This window comes from Symphalangus syndactylus, chromosome 4 (genome assembly GCF_028878055.3).
Source record: "Symphalangus syndactylus isolate Jambi chromosome 4, NHGRI_mSymSyn1-v2.1_pri, whole genome shotgun sequence".
Lineage (NCBI taxonomy): Eukaryota > Metazoa > Chordata > Mammalia > Primates > Hylobatidae > Symphalangus > Symphalangus syndactylus.
The window spans coordinates 156,478,223-156,498,571 of NC_072426.2; the positions used below are offsets into that span (position 1 = coordinate 156,478,223).

At 44.8% G+C, this 20,349-nt stretch overlaps 3 protein-coding genes and 1 non-coding gene across 4 annotated transcripts in view; 2 read left to right on the forward strand and 2 right to left on the reverse strand.

The window, feature by feature from the left end:
* The window catches only part of WWC2 (WW and C2 domain containing 2), a 228,616-nt gene extending 221,053 nt beyond the window's left edge, over positions 1-7,563 (forward strand). Inside the window, 2 exon segments of the mRNA XM_055276493.2 lie at positions 1,448-1,575; positions 4,738-7,563. Coding sequence (XP_055132468.1) covers positions 1,448-1,575; positions 4,738-4,804 — 195 coding nt within the window. The 3' untranslated portion in view covers positions 4,805-7,563.
* CLDN22 (claudin 22) lies at positions 7,555-9,397 on the reverse strand. The gene has a single exon (XM_055276494.2). It carries the CDS (start codon positions 9,261-9,263, stop codon positions 8,601-8,603), a length of 663 nt encoding a protein of 220 aa, XP_055132469.1. The 5' UTR covers positions 9,264-9,397; the 3' UTR covers positions 7,555-8,600.
* A 1,040-nt stretch (positions 9,398-10,437) lies between these two features.
* Positions 10,438-11,723, reverse strand: LOC129480360 (putative claudin-24). The gene has a single exon (XM_055274071.2). The coding sequence runs from the start codon at positions 11,480-11,482 to the stop codon at positions 10,820-10,822; it is 663 nt and encodes a 220-aa protein (XP_055130046.1). The 5' UTR covers positions 11,483-11,723; the 3' UTR covers positions 10,438-10,819.
* A 6,695-nt stretch (positions 11,724-18,418) lies between these two features.
* Positions 18,419-18,522, forward strand: LOC129481462 (small nucleolar RNA U13). Its single transcript, XR_008657450.1, has one exon. It is a non-coding gene; the product is annotated as a small nucleolar RNA U13 (small nucleolar RNA).
* The last annotated feature ends 1,827 nt before the right edge of the window (positions 18,523-20,349 follow it).

Here is a 20,349-nt window from a genome sequence, read left to right on the forward strand (position 1 = left end):
TACTCATTTAAATTTCACAACTTTGAAGTAAATACTTATTCCCAGTTTACAAATGGAGAAACTAAGACAGCAGAAGGTCAAGCAACTTGCCCAGATTTACATCGCTAGTAAGTGGTAGAAATGGAATTTGACCCCAGGCCGTGTGACCTGAATGTTTGCTCTTCACCAACTTATACCACCTTTCCTTAAAAGGCAGTCCACAAATATTTGTTGATTGGGTGAATGAATGAGTGAATGAATATGAGTGAAAGAATGAAATGAAAAGACAACTTTTAATATAGTGTCATTAGTACATTTTTATTTTAAAATGTGTTCATGCACAGTACCCAAGTGTTCATTATTACTAACATGATAAATTGTAGTAAAGTCATACCGTGGAATACTATATAGCAGTGAGGAAAGTGAGTTACAACTACATATAACAGCATGTATGATTCTCATGAGTATAATGTTGAGCGAAAGAAGCCAGACCCTAAAGAGTATCTGTTTACTGTTGCATCTGTACCAAGGACAAAAGAGGCACATTAGAAGTCAGAATGCTGGGAACCCTTGGGGCAGAGCTGGAAGGGCACCAAGGGGAGCTTCTTGGAAACAGGAGTGTTCTCCCCTTCATCCGGTGCTGGTTACATGGGTGTGTTCAATTTGTAAAAGTTATTTGAGCTATACACGTATATGTGCAGGTTTTTTTTTTTTTTTTTTTGAGACGGAGTCTCGCTCTGTTGCCCAGGCTGGAGTTCAGTGGCGCAATCTCGGCTCACTGCAAGCTCTGCCTCCCGGGTTCAAGCTATTCTCCTGCCTCAGCCTCCCGAGTAGCTGGGACTACAGGCGCCCGCCACCACGCCCGGCTAATTTTTTTATATTTTTAGTAGAGATGGGGTTTCAACATGTTAGCCAGGATGGTCTCGATCTCCCGACCTCATGATCTGCCTGCCTCAGCCTCCCAAAGTGCTGGGATTACAGGCGTGAGCCACTGCGCCCAGCATGTGCAGGTTTTTTGATTGGTAAATTCTACTTTAAATAAACAGCTTTTTAAATGGCTAAGTTAGAAAAAAAAAAGGGTCAAAAACATAAATAAGACATTGAAAGTGTATTTGCCCAAAACATTCTTTAACTGTAGATATTTTTTGGAAACAGTGCTGTGAGTAATTTTCAGTTTCATTTTTGAGAGTTCTTAGGTTTTCAGATGTAATAAAATTGTCACATATTGCCTGTGTAATTAGATTTCTAAAATGTGATTAAAATGAACTTACCCCAAAATCCACATATGCTCAGCATGAGTTGGTCATGTGGGTGTTGGCCCCGATGGGTGTTAAAGGGACACCAGCCCACTGGCTGCCTTGCTTGCCCTCCTGACTTTAGTCCACAATCTTTCAAGCTTCATAGGGTGTCTCCAGGGATTTCTAATCAGTGTTTTGTGTTTTTCTTACATTTTTATACCCTTTTCCAGGCTGAACAGTCCAAAGAAGAGCAGAAGCAAGGTTTGAATGCAGAGAAGTTGATGAGGCAAGTCTCCAAGGACGTGTGTCGGCTCCGGGAGCAGAGCCAGAAGGTGCCTCGGCAGGTGCAGTCCTTCAGGTGAATAGCGCCATCCAGGACAGCTTTTGGGCTGCCCTCACGGGGTCTGATTGTGTAGGAATTCACCTCAGAGCGGTGAAAGTTAATATTAGGATCCAAGACAGAAATCCTCTGTTCCCTACCTTGAATATATAATTTTCCATTTGCACCTGAGGTGGTAAATGTGACTGGCAGAGTTAAAGGCTGATGAAAGCCTAACTCCCCACAGGAACCCAGGGTGTCCCCAGCTCTTAGTAGCTGTTAGCACGTCTCACTGGGCTATCTTGACACAGGATACAAAGGTACAGAAAACTCAGACATCTTTGGGGGTTTGTTCACTCATTTTACAGACATTCCTCGGGCAGCCCCAGAAACCTTGCACCTTGTCAGGCCCTGAGATGTGGAGGCTAAGAACATGTGCATTCGTTCTGCTCTTCTGGGGGGCTCTAGGCTGTAGCAGGGACAGGCAGGTAACCAGGTCATTGCAGTGCATGTGGAAAGAGCTAACTAAAGGTATACGTAGGGACCTGTGAGAGATGTGGAAGGAGCCTCAATCCGTATGGGGCAGGTGCTGGGGCTGCGGGCAGCAGCAGAGGAGATGATAAGAGAACCCGTCATGGAAGGATGGCTGCAAGCTCCTTAGGCACCCAGGGGTGGCAGTTTTGAGTGGGACATTGAGGCGGGAAGAACAGCATGGACAGAGGCACAGACCTTAGAAGTCAGTGCCAAGCTGTGGCACATGGGGAATTGCCAGCTGGTGAGCCTGCCCAGGAGAACTGGGCTCAGACCACGCAGGCCTTGGAAGCTGTGCAGAAGGCTTCCATCCGCGGTCTCTGATGGGGCGGCCAGCAGGGCTCTCCGTGCACAAAACCAGATGATGGGGATGGGTTTTACGTAGGGCAGATATCAGAGGCATTGTGGAGAGTGGGCTGGGGAGAAGCGGGTAAAGGTGGCCAGTTAGGTTCACGGGAGGTTTGTGGGGGGCAGTGACTGCCCTGTGGTGCCAACGCTCGAGATGGAGAACGCTGGGGAGCAGGGGTGTGGGGAGGATGCTGACCTCTGCCATGGCACACCAGGCAATGCCAGCAGGCCAGCGAGGTAACCATGACCAGTAGACAAGTGGAAATAAAAATCTAAAGCCAGGGTTAGGGGTCAGGATAGAGATTTAAAAATGGGAGTGCTCATCTTCAATGCACTGGTCTCATCAGTGGAAATGGACCAGACATCCCAGAAAATGTGAGGGGACTGGGAAAGGAGGTCTGGTGGGCACCAGTCACTGAAGGGCTTGCCCCAAAAGAGATGTTAGAAGGAGTGGCTGGAGAGGTCAGAGGAGAACCAGGAGCCTGGGGCCAGAGGGTGGGGAGAGGAGATTGACGGAGAGAACTGAAAAGTACATCCGGGATCCCTGGTGAGCATGCTAGATGGTTTCAGCCCCGTTGGAGGGAGCTCAGCAAACAGGTTTGTTCCTATTGCGTTTTTATTTGGTTTTGATTAAGGTTTTATATAGATGAGTCTTTGGAAAGCGTTTAAGCATAAAGGGGAGAAGCCCGGAAAAAGCGAGTGTTTTTGAAGTGTGGGGAAGCTAGGTCACATGGTGGAGCAGGGACAGCTATGGAAGGCTGGGGTCTGGTGCCAAGCGGGAGGGCAGGGCCACGCACCGTGTGGCAGCAGCAGTGTGCCTTAGTGGGCTCACAGCCCTTTGATTTTTCTGCAACACCTTGTGATAGAGAGGTTTTTCCACCCTCTTTTCTGCTAAAGAATCACATTTGTGACTTTCAGGGAGTGCCACTACTTGGGTTTTAGAACTGCAGGTGAGGGGAACCCATCCATGTCCCTGGTGCTGTGGTCACTTAGAGAGTAAGCAGCATTGTCTAGCATGGAAAGTCACACAACTCGCAGTTGTTGCTGAAACCCGAAGCAAGGAATCCATGAACATTCCCAGCTTCCCTTAAGATACGAAGCCATTATATCACCAGGCAAGTGATGAGAATGATGAGATGGACCAGGGTGAGACAGAACATGCTGGAAGCGTGGGATTTGCATGGCTGCCGTTGCCTGGCCTGGGGTGGTGAGATCAGGCAGCGGTGGGGCCTGGGCCGTTCTGCCCGGCACCACCCCAGCTGCTTGTTTGACCTGGAATCAGGAGCCCGATGGTCCCTGGCCTTCAATTTTATGTGAAATATCTCAAATGCAGGCGCTGGCAACTAGTTCAGGTATTTTTAAACACCCCAGTTAGCAGCTGCGCCTTAAGGCCTCTGCTGACATCACACCCACACTCGTGGCATTTTTCGTTCGTTTCCCTCTTATGAATTGAACAAATTTAAAGGACACTGTTCACAGCAGTAGCTCATTCCAGTGTCCACAGTGTTCTCACTCCTCCTTTTCTCCTCTATCCTTTCTTAGTCTTCAGAACATCCCCACCTCAGCTCTGGTTTCTAACCCGCCCCTCCTCCCCCATCTGGACTGTTATTTCGCAAGGGAGAGCCAGTGCTTGATTCTTCAGCTACCAGCACGCCCTTGCATGTAATATGCCCTCAAGAAATACGTGCTGACGGCACAAATGCCATGTACAGTGTGAAGTTCTGTAGGAAAAGAGACGCACTGTTTGTCTTTTTTCTAAGTACTCTCCTCACCTGAAAACCGCTCTGCCCTGTCTCAGCCTCTCAGCTGCTTTGGGACCAGGGCATTACTACCTTTCAGATAGTGAGTTCCTCCTTCTTTCATTTGAGTCGTGGTGTCGCTCGTCAGGCTGTCCCTGCCCCGGCACGGTTCAATTTTAAAGACTTTTCCTGGTATTACATACTTTTCTGTGAGGTTACTGAGAAGTTTCCACATAGGATTTTGGGTCTTTTGAGTCTTCTGCTACCTAGTTCAGAAACACCCATCCTAGACCAAACCCCTGCTAGTTTAAAAACTGTCTTCTGTTGGAAGTGCCCTGAAGGGAACTTACGGCCTTGGTCTATAGGTGACTTCCGTGAGCCAGAGCTGCAGTTCTCCTTGATACCCTGCCTTTAGCAAGCAGAGGCTCTCTTGGTTTTAAATGGAGTTCTGCTTAAGGAAAAGAGCTTCTGCCTGTGCTTCCAGAGACATCACTGCCACTGCAGGTCTTGGGGACTGTTTTAATGGTACCAGAGTATTTTTGGCGTCATATTTAAGTCAATTTATTTCTCACCCCAACTCTAGGGAGAAGATTGCCTACTTCACCAGAGCAAAGATAAGCATCCCCTCCCTGCCAGCTGATGATGTGTGATTACATGACTTGAGAAATTATTTTTTCATCTGTTCACTTTCTTAGGGAGGGTAAAAGACTGAAGATTTGTGGTTTTGTTTTGGTGTTTGGTTTTTTTTTGGTAACATAACTGTCAACTCTTGAAGAACTTTATTTCATATCAGATTTTCAACACGTTAATTTGTAAAGTACCTCGAGTGTAATTTTTATGTGCTTAAAAAAGAAAAAATCAGATAAGAAAAATGGGATAACCTGGTACACAAATGTTGCCCAGTATGTGCGCATTGCCAGTGGACTTTATTTTGTAAAAATGGAATAGAGGCAGTACCCCATGTGCGTACTGTTGAGCCGACTGTTGAGAAACGACTTGGTTCAGCAGGTGGTTTTGCTTCTCTTTTGTGTTCCTGTGAGTGGGCTGTGCCCATGGCAGCAGCGCCACGTGGTATCTGCGCTGGCGAGGAGAGGAGCGCTTTCCATTTGGAGGCAGTGTGAGCACACGCTGGAGTGCAGCGTTCCAAAGTCCACCTGAAATGGATGCTGCTTTCACGGCCATCACCTGTGCGGGGACACCTGGTTTCCTTAAGACAATTTTCTTTTTGTCCTTTTATATTTTTCTAAAGAAAACTAAGATATAAACTACCAAGTGCTCTTAAGAATAAACATAAGAATAAGCATACAAAGGAGCACTACTCTTGGCTACATGAAAGATCTTGGGATTCATGACACTGAGGGCCGGGAGAAGAAAGAACACCAGCCACGTAGAGATACAAATAAGCTCATCAAATGAGCAGCTGGTTTGTCTCACTCAGCCTGAATTTGCATAAGTGTTCAAAAGGGAGTTTCTGGCTTGCACCAGTGTTTTGCCCTAAATCTAAGAATGGTGCCAAGTGGTGGCCCTGTGTTCTGAGGACAGAGAGAGCTGGAGGTGTGGAGGGAAACGCATCGGCACTCATTTGGTATAACCAAGAAGAGGGGAAAAGATGTCTTGATAGAATCAAAGTTGCCAAAAACAAAAAAGCGTTTATCCAGCAGATTTCTAACATTTAGTAGAAATTACTTCATAGCTCTCATTTTTAGGAGATTCTATCTATAATTTATGGTAAATAGTTGGGAGGCAAAGGGAAGAATGTACCTGGGGGGATTATTAATTTGAAGTATAAGCTAAATTGTTTATTTAAAAAGCCTATTTTGGATGAACAAGTTTAGAGAGATAAACTGACGAATGTGTCCTCCAGTTTAGAATTTCGCCTTACCCGACCCAGGCACTTCTTAAAAAAACAGATCCTCAGTGCAGCTCTGTGAGCATCAAGGCTTTTAAAATATATAGTATTTAGGCCATGTAAACCATACTTATTACTCAGAAACAATTTTGGGTTAGCTATCTAATATAGCAAATAAAATAGATTTTTTAAAGAAATCCAAAATTGTCTTAAAGGAATGGACCCCTTAAAGAAAAAAAAAGTTGTGTTCCTCAGTTAGAATGCTCACTAGCAAGAATTTTTATTTTCTTGAAAGCAATTATATATATTTTGGAAAGTTCGTGTTATTGGAATCGAAGTTCAAATTAAGCAACTTCTGAGCCTAGAACTTTAATTATTTTTTCCTAAATGTCCCACCACTTACATACAAATTTCTCTGAAGACATAACTGGACATGGCAGACACTACTTTGAACCAAAACCAGCCTAGTGAATTGACTGAGTACAGTCCTTTAAGGCTGCCCAGTTCATTCTATTAGATGACTAAGGAAAACTAGAAAAAGAATACAGTTCACCCTTGTCAAGGTCAAATGTGAAAGGCAGAAGTTTATTTAACGTAGAGGTAAATGAAGGTGAGCTGTTTTCAGCGTCTTAGTTTGACCATGAAAATGTCGATAGAATTATGTGTAGTTGTTCCGTACGATTTTATTTTCTTCATTTATTTATTTACAGTCTTATTTATGTTCTGTTTAATATATAGTTTGATTCTGGCCATTTTAAATATTTGACACAGAAGAGACTATATTGGAATATTTACAGCTTTATAAGTCTTTCATCAGATTAGCTGTTGACTTTTTGTAATACAAAAAGTTTCAGACAAGTATTAAAGAATAAAATCTGTCTCAGGCTGGTAGTTAGCAGTTGTGACCAAGATGCTTTTGGTTGTTGTATTTCACAAAATTTCCTCATTTCTAACATGAGAGATGAACTTATTTTAATATAATCCTTTTTCTACACTTTAAAAGTCAGCAATAGTGTTATGTATTTATAGGCAGCTTTTAATAATCTTGTCATATTTGTACTAACCCAAATGATTCACAGTGACAAAACATTTTAATAACTTGATCACAAAACCATATGGACAAATATGAATTTTAATATTATAAATACTATTTTTAAAAGGTAGAATTTATTCGCACAGGGTAAAAAGAATGTAATATTTAGTTCTCAAGTTTGAATTATCAGTATATTATTACAATTTTGTATATCAGAATCTTAAGTGTTACAGGTACAAAAAGAATATTGCTAGCCAAATGAACAAAGTTTAGCTAAATCTCTGTAGCATGCAAATCAAATAAATTAAAATTTTTTGCTGTTGCTTTATCTATATTGTATTAAATATCAAAAGCTCAGGACTGAACTTAATATTTAATCAGGTTAAATTCTGAACATGTTTCTGTTTTAATTTGTCTTGTTTGTAAACGTATGCAAATACATCACATAGATTAACTGGTTTCTGCACTTTCCATGTGTTTGTGGGTGGAAAAAAATTCAGTGGGTTTTTAAAAAAAAAAAAAACAAAGCTACGTATTGCCTAATACTCTATTTCAGTGTTGTTTATTGTTCAGTTTATTTCCCTGATTGGCACAAACACAAGAGTTTCCTTGAACCATGTACTGAGCAAATACAAAATATTTCATGAAGAAATCCCCAGGCCGGCAGTTTGTGATGACTAGTTCTCGTTGGAACTATATGTATTGCTGATAAAAAAGGACGAAGTTTTTTCATTGGGCAAATGAAATGAAGGGCTCCAGAAGATGTGCTCTGCGGTCGCTGCACCTGGGCTGGCAGTGCGCTCCATGGAGAGGCAGCCGGCCCAGGAGGTTCTCTACCCGCACACCCCAGTCCTGCCCTGCCATGCCCCCCACAGGCTGCTCAGTGCCGGGGAAGCCAGAAACGCTGCCCATGAAATACAGAGCACAGGATGCAGAAGGACGTTTGTGTGGCAGAGTCTACTTGAATCATCCAAAACCCAAGGTCGCCCTCCTGCCTCTGACAGTGTAGAAGGCATGACTGAATGTGGCTGCCTTTTGAAAAAGGCTCCATAGAGACACTGAGGTCTCTGATTCAGAAGGAGATGATGTGTCCACCTTTCACCTCGAAAGCTTTTAAAGAGCTAATAATTATTTTATATAATAAGACATCATGCATTTTAAATAAATATGCAACAAGACCTCAGGCTTATTATACTAGGTTATCTTAAACACCTGAAAGAAGTAAATGATTTGTCAAATGATGCCGCTCCATATGAATAATACCTTCAAAGATACGTACAGATTAATGTTTTATTTACCATTTCTATGCAATTACTATTTTAAAATTGAGAACACTCATCCACAGAAATGGGTGTCATTACTATTCAGTCTTGATTGGTTTTGGTCTCAGAGTAGAAGATAAAAATGGCTTACCAGTCTTGGAAAGAAACTATAGTTTAATAGCCACAGGAAAAAATGCGTTTTCAAAAATCAAAAGCACAGTGAGATGACTAGAGCGGGGCATCCTACCAAATCCAGTGGTGAGCAGGCGTCTCCTGAACAACAGACACTTGTCCCGTCTGGCTTAGTTTTTCAGGTTGGTGTTTCTCGTCTCCAGTTGTTGATGATGATCTTGTGTTTGCGCCACTGCATAGCGGCCCGAAGCTAGGGGAGCGTGGCTGGAGCAGGCTGCACCGTTGAGCAGACACCCTCCCAGTAGAAGAGAAAGTCCAGCAAACCAGCCCAGAAAGAGGGCCTCCCCAAACTCCCACCTGGGGACAAAGTCTGGGACATTCTCATCCCAGAACTCCTGAACCGTCTTGTGGGCAACCCAAGAGACAGGAACCAGAGCTGTGATTCCCGAGGCCCAGGACAGAATTCCTCCCAGGATCAGCAGTCGCCTCTTGAGATCTCTCGGACTCCCTCCAATTCTCAAACAGTCCAGGCCAAACCCAGAGACCAGCAGGCCCAGAAATCCCAGCCCATGTGACAGAAACATTAAGATCCTGGAGACCCTGAGTTCAGCAGGCAAAGCCAGGAAGGAGTCAAAGTCCTTGCACTGCATCCCCACTTCCTCTTGGATGACACAGGTTTGCCAGAGTCCCATGGTCCAGTTTTCCATTTCGTTTAAGTCTAGGTTGAGGTTCTTCCAGTGTGGCAGGTAATTTGTAAGACAGGATAAAACCCATCCCAGCAACGATAATGAAACACCAGCTAGTTGAGCCACAGTTCTAAATACTAAAGCCATTATAATGTCCTGAGAGCTTTAGCCAAACTAACTCCTGCCCTTCAGTTGCTGTGAAAAGAAGTGTGACACTTGTGTTATAACTTATGAAACTCAGAAATATTTCTTCACTGTGTATATAGGAGGATTCTTGCCAGAGTTGCTATTGTTTGATTCCATGTTGAATGGGTTTCAGAAAAGGATAGGGAAATAATGCCGCCAACCAGTAATGCTAAGGTGTGGCCAAGACCGTGTTTGTGTCCTTTGGGCTGGATTTTACAGAAAGCAGCTTATCACTGAAATATAATTAAGTGATAATAGTCCTCCTTTCATTGTTAAGGTTAAAATGGCTTTCATGTTATTCCCAACCTTTCTAACAAAGAATTAAGTCTAAATGCAAAATGTTTAACTGATGGTTTTGGTTCAACTCCTCCTGCTTTGTATCTCACTAATTGCACCTGTCAGATTTTCATCTCGTATAATAAGTTCTCACATTTCAAATGTGCATGTTATGCTAATACTGAGTGTTATTTTTTAAAAATAGGTTTAAGAAAAGTATTTCTTAACCAAATAAATCAATCTTATCAGAAATCTCTCTACACCTTAACTCGGGCCTGTGTTTCAGAAATTCCTCAGGCTACATATACCACATGGCATATGAAGCAATACTGAACTACATATCTAGTTTATTTATCTGCATGCCTTTCTGTCAAATTCACGCTTGTGTGTATAAACACTTTTTTTCTTATATATGCTTTCTATGCCGAGGAAAGAGTTCAGCATTTGGACTCTGCAGGTTGGAGTCAGCATTTCTGTTTATTCACCACTAAAGTATATATCCCCATGTTAGTGATTTTTCATTGAACAAAGGAAAGGTTTTATTCAAATGACCTGACGATATCAGGATATCAAGAAAAATGTCTTTGGAATTGTTTTTCTTTTTTTAATATGAAGATTTTGAGGGAAAGGATGAGAGAAGAGATTGGCCAGCATTTTAAATCTGAGAGGATCACAAGGTACTGAAAACTCTTCAGCCTCATAAAATCTTGTCGCACTGAGTACCTGGTAATATCCTAAACACAAACCATTTCTGTTCAAAGAAGAAAAGAGTCGTTGTTGTGGAAATAACTTTGGGGCTGGCTTAGCATGTGGTTTTGCTAAAGTAGAACACTTAAAATTTTCAGATTGTTAGTTTTTTTCTTTAGGAAACAGAAACTAAAGATCATTTCTAACTACCAACAACAACAACAACAAAAAAGAAAAACAGAAAAAAGCTTTCTAATATGAAATTTACACATTAACGCTTGAAACCGACTATATTGGACAGCCACCACATTAATTTCAATAACCAGATCAATGAAGCTTGTTTCACTTCTACCTATATAATGCTTACCATAATCATTTTCTTTTAGATAAAAGATTTTTCCTTCATTATTCTCCAGATTTTAGAGGGAAGTGGGTCTACCTACTGTAGAAAAATAGTGAATGAGAAAACGTGAGCATCACAGATTTAGCTACAAAGCAAAGAGGTCTTTGTCATCACAGTTGATACAGGATACATCTCTGGCCTTGTCGGAGTCTTACACTTGAGGATCTGCCGTCCCATCTTCCAGGTAAGGACACTGAGTTTGCATTTGCGCCACTGCATAGCGGCCCGAAGCTAGGGGAGCGTGGCTGGAGCAGGCTGCACCGTTGAGCAGACACCCTCCCAGTAGAAGAGAAAGTCCAGCAAACCAGCCCAGAAAGAGGGCCTCCCCAAACTCCCACCTGGGGACAAAGTCTGGGACATTCTCATCCCAGAACTCCTGAACCGTCTTGTGGGCAACCCAAGAGACAGGAACCAGGGCTGTGATTCCCGAGGCCCAGGACAGAATTCCTCCCAGGATCAGCAGTCGCCTCTTGAGATCTCTGTGACTCCCTCCAATTCTCAAACAGTCCAGGCCAAACCCAGAGACCAGCAGGCCCAGAAATCCCAGCCCATGTGACAGAAACATTAAGATCCTGGAGACCCTGAGTTCAGTAGGCAAAGCCAGGAAGGAGTCAAAGTCCTTGCACTGCATCCCCACTTCCTCTTGGATGACACAGGTTTGCCAGAGTCCCATGGTCCAGTTTTCCATTTCGTTTAAGTCCAGGTTGAGGTTCTTCCAGTGTGGCAAATAAGTTGTAATAATGGATAAAATCCATCCCAGGAAAGATAGTAAAAGTCCAACAGATTGCATCGCTATTCTAAAGATCAAAGCCATTGCGACAAGTCTTAGGACTTTGCCACCCCTATAGGATCTGCTGTCTTTTGTGGTTGACGGTAATGTGATGATCTTGGTTCTATGCTGCCTGGAATATAAGCTGTGGTCATTAACTCTTTGGGCACTCTGAAATGTGTTTTTGTTCTTGAATATAATGTTTCATGTAAAGGACGAAGGACTCTGTTAAAACTATGAGTTAGGCTTTCTGATAAGGACTTGATCTGTTACCTTCCAATTTGGTAAAATTATATCCCCAATGCTTGATGATTGTAAGTCTAAGGTTGAACAAAGAGGGCTCTATGACCCCTCACCCTAAAATACAACAGAAATCTTTGTGCTTCAATATGGATTAATTAGATTTTAAGTGGTGATAAAAGGCCAGCTCTTTCTACAACAGGACTTCATTGTAAGAGCTGAATCTGAGATTTCAGGGATGCAAAGCAAGGCCTTGTAAAGAAAGGTGGACTGTTTCCTATAATCTCTATTCTTCTCAGACTTCCTTAACCTACACAAGAGCCTGGCCCACATCCTCAAGTGTCGCAGGAGCTCAGTGAGAGTTGGCAGGAAGGTTCCTCAGATTCCTTTGAAAGGTAGAGGCTGACTTACGGGACTGATTAAAATGAAAAGGACCGAGTCTGATGCTGGGGTTACTGAGTGAGGAAGGGAACGCCCCGGGAAGTTCCAGCATTCACTCTGTGGTTTTCTCCATCCTCGTTAAGGTCTTGGGGGTAAAGCATGATGTCTTAGCGTCCAGGGAGGTGTTTTTTGTCCAGAGCTGAGCTGTCCCCTTGTCATTTCAGCAGCCTACGCAGAGCAACACCAGGCTTCAAGACTCCTGCCAGGTCCCAGACAAAAGTCTCTGGTACAAACACAATAGCCACAATGGAGCTGAACTTTGAGGCTTCATCTTGTTTATTTTTTTGGTTGAGGCCACACCTTGAGAGCATACTTATGCAGAGGGTTGACCTCTCAGAGAACACAGGGCCGGCCTTACAGGCCAGGACAAGAGGTCACCTGCACCAGATTCCCAGGGCTGCACCCTCTCCTCTCCGCATGGCCCCTGGGCATCCTGCACCCGCTCAGAGGAGATAAAATCAGATGGACCCACAGGACAGAAAGGTCCCTAAAGGTGGAGCCACTCCCCTGAGAGGTTCTAACCTGGAGAAATAGAACCACTGCCCATCACGTTGCAACAGTGGAGTGTAGCCCAAGATCAGAGACGATCTTTTATGGTGTCTCTAAATAGGAGATCAGAGAGACAGAACCTGGATCCCGATGTATCCAAATTACTTTGGATAAGATCGCCTAAGATGTAGATTTCAGGTGGTACTTTCTTCAGCTTTTCCTATCATCTTAAGTTTAAAAAGAAAAAACTGTGCCACCAGATGAACTCTTCTTTAATTTTTACAAATTTTCAGAATTCCTGAGGATGTATTGGTGCCCCCACCATCCTGAAATAAGTCATTCCAGGGTGCATAAAGGTACCTGGATCCAGAGGGCCAGAGACCTGTCTGGGGCCTCATCACCAGTGCACAGGATACGGCAAGCTTGAACCCTCTTCCAGGAGGCAGTCGGGCTGGTGAAGGCCTGGAGAGCAGGCGTGAAAGATCATAGGGAGATGATTCTTAATATCACAGTGAAACGCTTTTTAAAAACCTAATGGAATAGGCTGTTCCGTGATATAGTGAGCTCTCCCTGCTACAGGCGTCTAAGCCAAAGGTTATCACCTGCCAGGGTTATCACGGTGGGAATTTCTGCTGTGGTGGGTGTTGGACCTGCATAACCTCTGAGCACCCTCCCAATTCATTTATTCTTTCAGCGTTAAAATAATATGTTGTGGGCCGGGCGCGGTGGCTCACGCCTGTAACCCCAACACTTTTGGAGGTCAAGGCGGGTGGATCATGAGGTCAGGAGTTTGAGACCAGCCTGACCAACATGGTGAAACCCTGTTTCTACTAAAAATACAAAAATTAGGCAGGCGTGGTGGCGGGCACCTGTAATCCCAGCTACTCAGGAGGCTGAGGCAGGAGAATCTCTTGAACCGGGGTGGCAGAGGTTGCAGTGAGCTGAGATGTGCCACTGCACTCCAGCCTGGGCGACAAGAGCGAGACTCTGTCTAAAAGGAAAAAAAAAGTTGTGAGCCCCTCCTGCCAAGCAGGCACTGAGTGCTGAACAGTATGGATGCGACCCCTCCCCAGTCCCTGAACTCCTGACCTCAGGTGATCCGGCTGCCTCGGCCTCCCAAAGTGCTGGGATTACAGGCATGAGCCGCCGTGCCCAGCTGGCAATTTCTATGTATTTTGCTCATGAATGTACAGCCTGGGACTCAGCAGGGACCACTTGTCTCTGCTCCAGGCAGCGTCTGCTCAACGGGGCTGGAGGGTCCCTTTCCAAGGTGGGTCACCCACATGGCGGGCTGCCAGCAGGGAGCTCAGCCTCTATCGTCATATAGGGTACAAAAACCACACAGAGAAGGCCACCTCAAGCCAAATGGTAGCCAGATTGCTGCTGTAAGCAGCCCCCACCTCATCGGCTGGCAACAGAAGCCGTGGACCCTGGGTCCTGCAAGACAGGGTTGAAGAAGGACAAAGGCAGAGGCCCAAGAGGTCCAATAAAAGCTTTGGATTCTGAAGTCAGTGGAGAAGCCAAATCCTCCATTGTCAAAATTACCCTTTAAAAATCCCTTAAGCATTGGAGATCAATACACATCTCTCCCCAGGCCCAGCTCGCTGGGGTCTTCTCTGGCAATATGAGCAAGGTTACTCTGGGTCCACAGGTTGAGCACAAAATGAAGAAGTAGGCTTAGTTTGGGATCTTGCAGGAAGATTATCTGCTGAATCTGAAGGCAGCAGAATCCAGAGAGGAGGGCACTGGGAACACCAGGACATCACAGGTTTCCCTGCCTCCCCTCCGCAGCACCCAGCAGTGCTGCCAGGAAGAGCCGCCCTTCCTCCTAGCAGGCGTGGGCCTCCCTGGCACTTTGATAAATAGGTGAAGATGGGGGGGTTCCTCTTGCTAAACAGTTTTATCTGATTAAAAGAAAATCTATAGTTTATTTTTTCTTGATTTTTCTTTCTTTTTCTTTTTTTTTTTTTTTTGGAAACAGAGTTTTGCTCTTGTTGCCCAGGCTGGAGTGCAGATCTCAGCTCACTGCCACCTCCGTCTGCCGGGTTCAAGTGATTCTTGTGCCTCAGCCTCCCATTTTGTTAATATTTCTTATCCTACTAAATAGTAATTCACACTATTAATACTATTAAGCTTATTATTAAGGACAAGACATGCTGTTACCCTCACAAACCCCACGGCACAATACCTTGTATCTACTATGTGTTCAGCAAATATTTGTCTAATAAATTGATTAGAAGGATCCTTCTAAATGATAATGAAAGTAAATATAGAATGCCAACACTATAGATGCCATTCCCATTGCCAGTGCCCTTTCATCATGGTGACAAAACCCAGCTGTCCTGGAGCGTCTGAGCATGAATAATGAACTTAAATAGAAGAAATGAACTCACCACCCACCTAGAGTGGGAGAGGAAATATTGCTGAAGCCTCATGAGTTAGCGAACAAGAGTATCCCCTTCTGGAAGGGCATCAAGAATGACATCTCTTGGGTGCGGGAGAAAGACTAGAAGGCCGAAGGCCCCCCAGAATATTCACAGAGGGCTAGAAATGGATGCCTTTTCTTTTCCTTGTTTTGATTTTTATTTTCTAAATTTTCTACAAAGACTGTGCAGGACCCTCATAAGAAAAAAAATGATAGAAAAAAAGATGATCTGCTGGACAAAATTAACTTTCTTTTGTCAGATTATAATAATAGTTAACAGTTATCAAGAGCCTTCTACATACCGGGCACTGTTCTGAGACTTTAACATGGATTATCTTATTGAATCCTCACAATCACACAATGGGGGTAGATACTAGGTGCATCACTATTTTACAGACGATAGGGCTAAGCACAGTGGGCAAGTAACTTGCCCGAGGTCGTGGGGTCATTTACAGAGCCATGGAGGCAGCACCTCAGTTCCTTTCCCAGTGATATGGTTTGGCTGTGTCCCCACCCGGATCTCATCTTGAATTCCCACATGTTGTGGGAGGGGCCTGGTGGGAGGTAATTGAATCATGGGGGCAGGTCTTTCCCGTGCGGTTCTCATGGTAGTGAATAAGTCTCACGAGATCTTATGGTTCTATAAGGGGGAGTTTCCCTCCACAAGCTCTCACTCTCTTTGCCTGCTGCCATCCATGTAAAATGTGACTTGCTTCACCTTGCCTTCTGCCATGGTTGTGAGGCTTCCCCAGTCACGTGGAACTGTAAGTCCATTAAACCTCTTTCTTTTGTAAATTGCTCAGTCTCAGGTATGTCTTTATCAGCAGCGTGAAAATGGACTAATACACTCAGAGCACAGAGGTACCTGGGGCTGGACCTCTGAGTCTATTCTGCACAGTGTTGTTCCAAGCAGAGCTTCTGCTTTGAAACCACCTGAGGAGCTTATCCAGCTCAACTTTCGGGTTCCCCACTCCCCTGCCTGCAGTGTGCTGGTAAATGTTTAACAGCAACTCTCAGGTTGGTAACCCTGGATTACAACCTCTGCCAATTTCCGTGGTGTAAATACACTCACCACGGCCAATTCCAGGCTACCAGTGTGGAATCACTGAGTATGCAGTGAGTTAGGAAGAGAGAATACAGTCATATAATGGTGACTATTTATGGCAATGAGGACACATGCTGAGAAATGAGTCATTAGGCAATTTTTGTCATTGTGCAAACATCACAGAGTGGACTTACACAAACCTAGATGCTCTAGCCTCCTCCACCCCGAGGCTGTATGGTATGGCCTATTGCTCCTAGGCTGCAAACCTATACAGCAGGTTACTATACTGAGGACTGCAGGCAGTCTTAACACAATAAGGATTTGCATATCTAAACGTAGAAAAGATGCAGTGAAGGCCGGGTGCCGTGGCTCACACCTGTAATCCCAGCACTTTGGGAGGCTGAGGTGGGTGGATCACCTGAGGTCAGGAGTTCAAGATCAGCCTGGCCAACATGGTGAGACCCCATCTCTACTAAAAATACAAAAATTTTAGCCAGGTGTGGTGGCACATGCCTGTAATCTCAGCTACTCGGAAGGCTGTGGCAGGAGAATCACTTGAACCTGGGAGGCAGAGGTTGCAGTGAGCCAAGATTACACCACTACACTCCAGCCTGGGCAACAGAGTGAGACTCTGTCTCAAAAAAAAAAAAAGAAAAGAAAAGAAAAGAAAAAAGATGCAGTGGAAAGGCAGTATTGTAATCTTACTGCACTGCCATATACACAGTCTGTCATTGACTGAAGCGTCAATATATGACGTGAGGCTATCTAGATACAATAGCTATAGATAACCTCAAGAACATAGATAATAGTAAAATAATGAGGAAGGGATATGTTTGGAGTGTTCATTTGCTTGTCATATCATGTATAAGTTTATATAATTCAATTTTCAGTGATGGCTGTGTTTAACAACCAACTCCCAGAATTCCTGAAAAATTGACAGCTCTCCGGAGCCCATATGAGACAGGTCCTGCACATCCCCGTGACGAGCACAGACGTTGCACATCCCATGGAGAGTCCCGGGAGCTGGGGGCAGGACTCTGCAGGTCAGCAAGCTCCTCCAGCACTTCTCTCACACACTGAGGCTTGTGAGTTTGAGAACTAAGCTACCTGGCTTTACTGCCCGGAGCACAGGTCTGAGACCCCTCAGAATCCTCAGCCAAGCCCAGCCACACCGCTGATGCTCAGCCTTTAGGCCGTGGAGGAGGCAGAAGGGCAGGCTAGTCTGGATTTTGCCAACCCCCCTCCTGTGGTGCCTACCTCTTGATTTTTGCTGTTTCGTTCAAGTGACTTGTCTGAAATACAGAGTGGTCCCTTATGTCTTTCTGTTCCAATCCTCCAAACACCACCAGCTTGGCCTACAGACATTTAGGATGTTGGTGGTTAAAAATATATATTGCTTTTAGATTTATAGCACTTACTGGTTACTTGAATTGATGCATTTAATTTTATCATTACCAGCCAATCTATTAGTTGAATGCTCCTGAAGCTTTCATCAAAGGATTTGGGGAAAGAAAAGAGAAAAAAAAAAGTCCAACTTCTTGCCCATTGGAGGAAAAAAAGAAAGCCAACCAAAGACTCTAAGGAAAAGATATATAAACAAGTATAAACTCATACTTATCTGGAAACTGGGACTTTAAACTTGCAGGCAGTGGCTTCCTACGTCAGAGGATCTTTAGGGAACCACCAGCAGAAAGTTCCTCCCTGTGGCCTGACACTTTTTGCCCAGGACATTCAGGGGGTGAATGGAATGACAGCAGGTGGTGGGAGGGGTTCAGCCCAGCAGACCATTGCCAGGACAGATCCAGAGGGGTGTGTGCAGACCCCTCCAGAAGGCCCCATCGCTGCTGCCCCACAGCTCCCAGTCCAGAGGGTGGGGGTCTGAAGACATAAGCAGGATGTGTTGCTGCCACATAATTACTCTGCTGTGAGTGACTCCAGGGGCGCCCTCAGTCCGATTCAGGTGATGGCATTTAAGAGAGGAAGTAGGGGAACCCTAGTCATTCACTTGATCTCTGCTTGTGTGTACGCTGGCAAGGAGGAATGTGTGGATTTCCAGCAGCAGGAAACAAACCCTTTTCATAGCTGAGTGTGTGGGGGTGGAGTGTTTCTAAAGCCTAGTTATGTCTCTGTCTTCTGAGGCCCTAACTAAGATTTTATGCCAAACTTTCAAGGTACTAATGCCTAAGAAATAATGGGAGACATCGGCTCTCGGTAGCGAAGGGAACATCCTGTCATGCAACAACCAAGGGACATAGGCCAGAATAACGCGTCTCAGTCTGTTCTGTGCTACTATAACGGAATACTTAAGACTAGGTAATTTATCGGAAATGTATTTGGCTTGATCCTTTTGTAGTTCATGAGCATGATGATTGGGTGTTCACACGCATGTGTGAGATGTGCCACCCTCAAACCTTGTTACAATGTCGGCACATTACCCACCTGACCTGAAAAAAAAGAAAGAAAAAGAAATGTATTTTGGCTCACAGTTCTGGAGGCTGGGAAGTCCAAGAGCATGGCACTGGCATCTGGTGAGGGCCTCTGTGCTGCGTCATGCCATGGCTCAAGGCAGAAGGGCAAGAGAGGATGAGGGTGAGCGGGCAAGAGGGACCCAAACTCACTTTTATAACCACCCACTCTCAAGATAACTCACTCCCAAGACAAAAGCATTAAGTCCTCCCTGAGTACAGAGCCCTTTTGCCCTAATAACCTCTTATAAGGCCCCACCTCTAAATACTATTGCACTGAGGATTGTGTTTCCAACATATGAACTTTAGGGGACACATTCAAACCTTAGCAAAAGCATGATAATAATAGCCAGTATTTATTAAGCACTTACTGCTTGCTGAGCGTTAGATTAAGAGCTTTAGCTGTGTTATCATATTCTCACAAGAACTGTCTGATATAGATACCATTTTTATCTCCATTTAACAGATAAGGAATCTGAGGCTTAAGTAAGCCAATTAGTTTGCCAAACAATAGTTCGCCAAACAATAGTTCAAGGATTGAAGCCTGTCTCACACCAAAGTCTAGCCCTTAGTCTTTTATGCTGTATAGAGTGATCTGACACCATTGTCGTGGTTGCCTCTCCATTTTGTCCTGAAGCTTTGCTTGCTAAAGTCGGCACTCACTTGGCAAGCACTGTGCCTCCTCCTCCTGGGGCCAGAGTCAGAACCCTGAATGCATCCTCCAGCAGTGGGGGCTGAAGCTGTGGGAAGCACAGGCTGGCTTTGTGGCTGTAAAGTTAGAAACTGCTACAGCAGAGGGGCTTGACAGGGAAGGTTATGGGAACTGTCCTAGCCAGGGACTCCATCTCCACCCACTATGCAAATAGAAATGAAAAGACCTCTATCTTGAGATTAACTGGGTTCTTTTCTTTGTAAATCCTTTCTAAATATTAATCTAAGCTCCCAACCCTCATGGCTAATGTTTCCTTTAAGTTTCCAGTTAACACATGGGAAAGTCATTGCAAATCCGTGACAGCCTTGGCACCTACTCTTGAAGAGGTGAGTGTCTGAGACTCACGGAACCCTAGAGGCAGCCGACACCTCAGGCATCACAGTGCCTTCATTTTCTAGTGAGCTGAGGATCGGTGTCAAGACTCTGACCCGGCCTCCAGACTCGGATGCCAGGGCTTCTTCCCCTCTTCTTCACTGCTGGGGTTTAGCAGGAATCCACAGCCCCAGCTGGTGCCCCAGCCACCAGAATATCTGCCCTTTTCTCCAGGAGAGAGACTGAACTCCACGCAAACATTAGCCAAACAATAGCCATGTCCTGGAAGGCATGCTAAGAGGGGGCAGAGGGGGGAAGGTGTGAGATGGAAGCGCCTGGCCCTGGGGAGACGTAGCAGGAGCACAGGCAGGGCCGTGGGTGTGTCCAATCTGGGGACCACCCCAGGGAGCCCTGGACTTCATGAACGGGAGGACTCTGGTCCTGCTTCCTAGAACGACCTTAAAGAAACATCAGCCTGAAGACTTTGGGACCATCCTAGGCCCAGCCAGGAGTTGAGACATAAGGACTTTCTGGGCACAAAAGTTAAAAATTGAACTTGCACCATCGCCTGAGTCAGCTTTGCTGTGCGCCCTTCTATCTGGAGCATTTATGTTGCACAACTCCAGGGAGCAGCATTTCCATAGAACACAGTGTCAATCCCATCACTTTCATTCTTTCTCTTTAAACAGAAAGACCAACTGTAGAAAAGCTAAGGTGTTGGCCACTCATTCAACAAGCATTTGTTGGGCATTTAGTGCCAGCCTCAGGGCCAGGCCCTGGTTA

Coding starts and splice junctions, on each gene's coding strand:
- CLDN22 (XM_055276494.2), bottom strand. CDS start 9,263: ATGGCTTTAGTATTTAGAACTGTGGCTCAACTAGCTGGTGTTTCATTA.
- LOC129480360 (XM_055274071.2), bottom strand. CDS start 11,482: ATGGCTTTGATCTTTAGAATAGCGATGCAATCTGTTGGACTTTTACTA.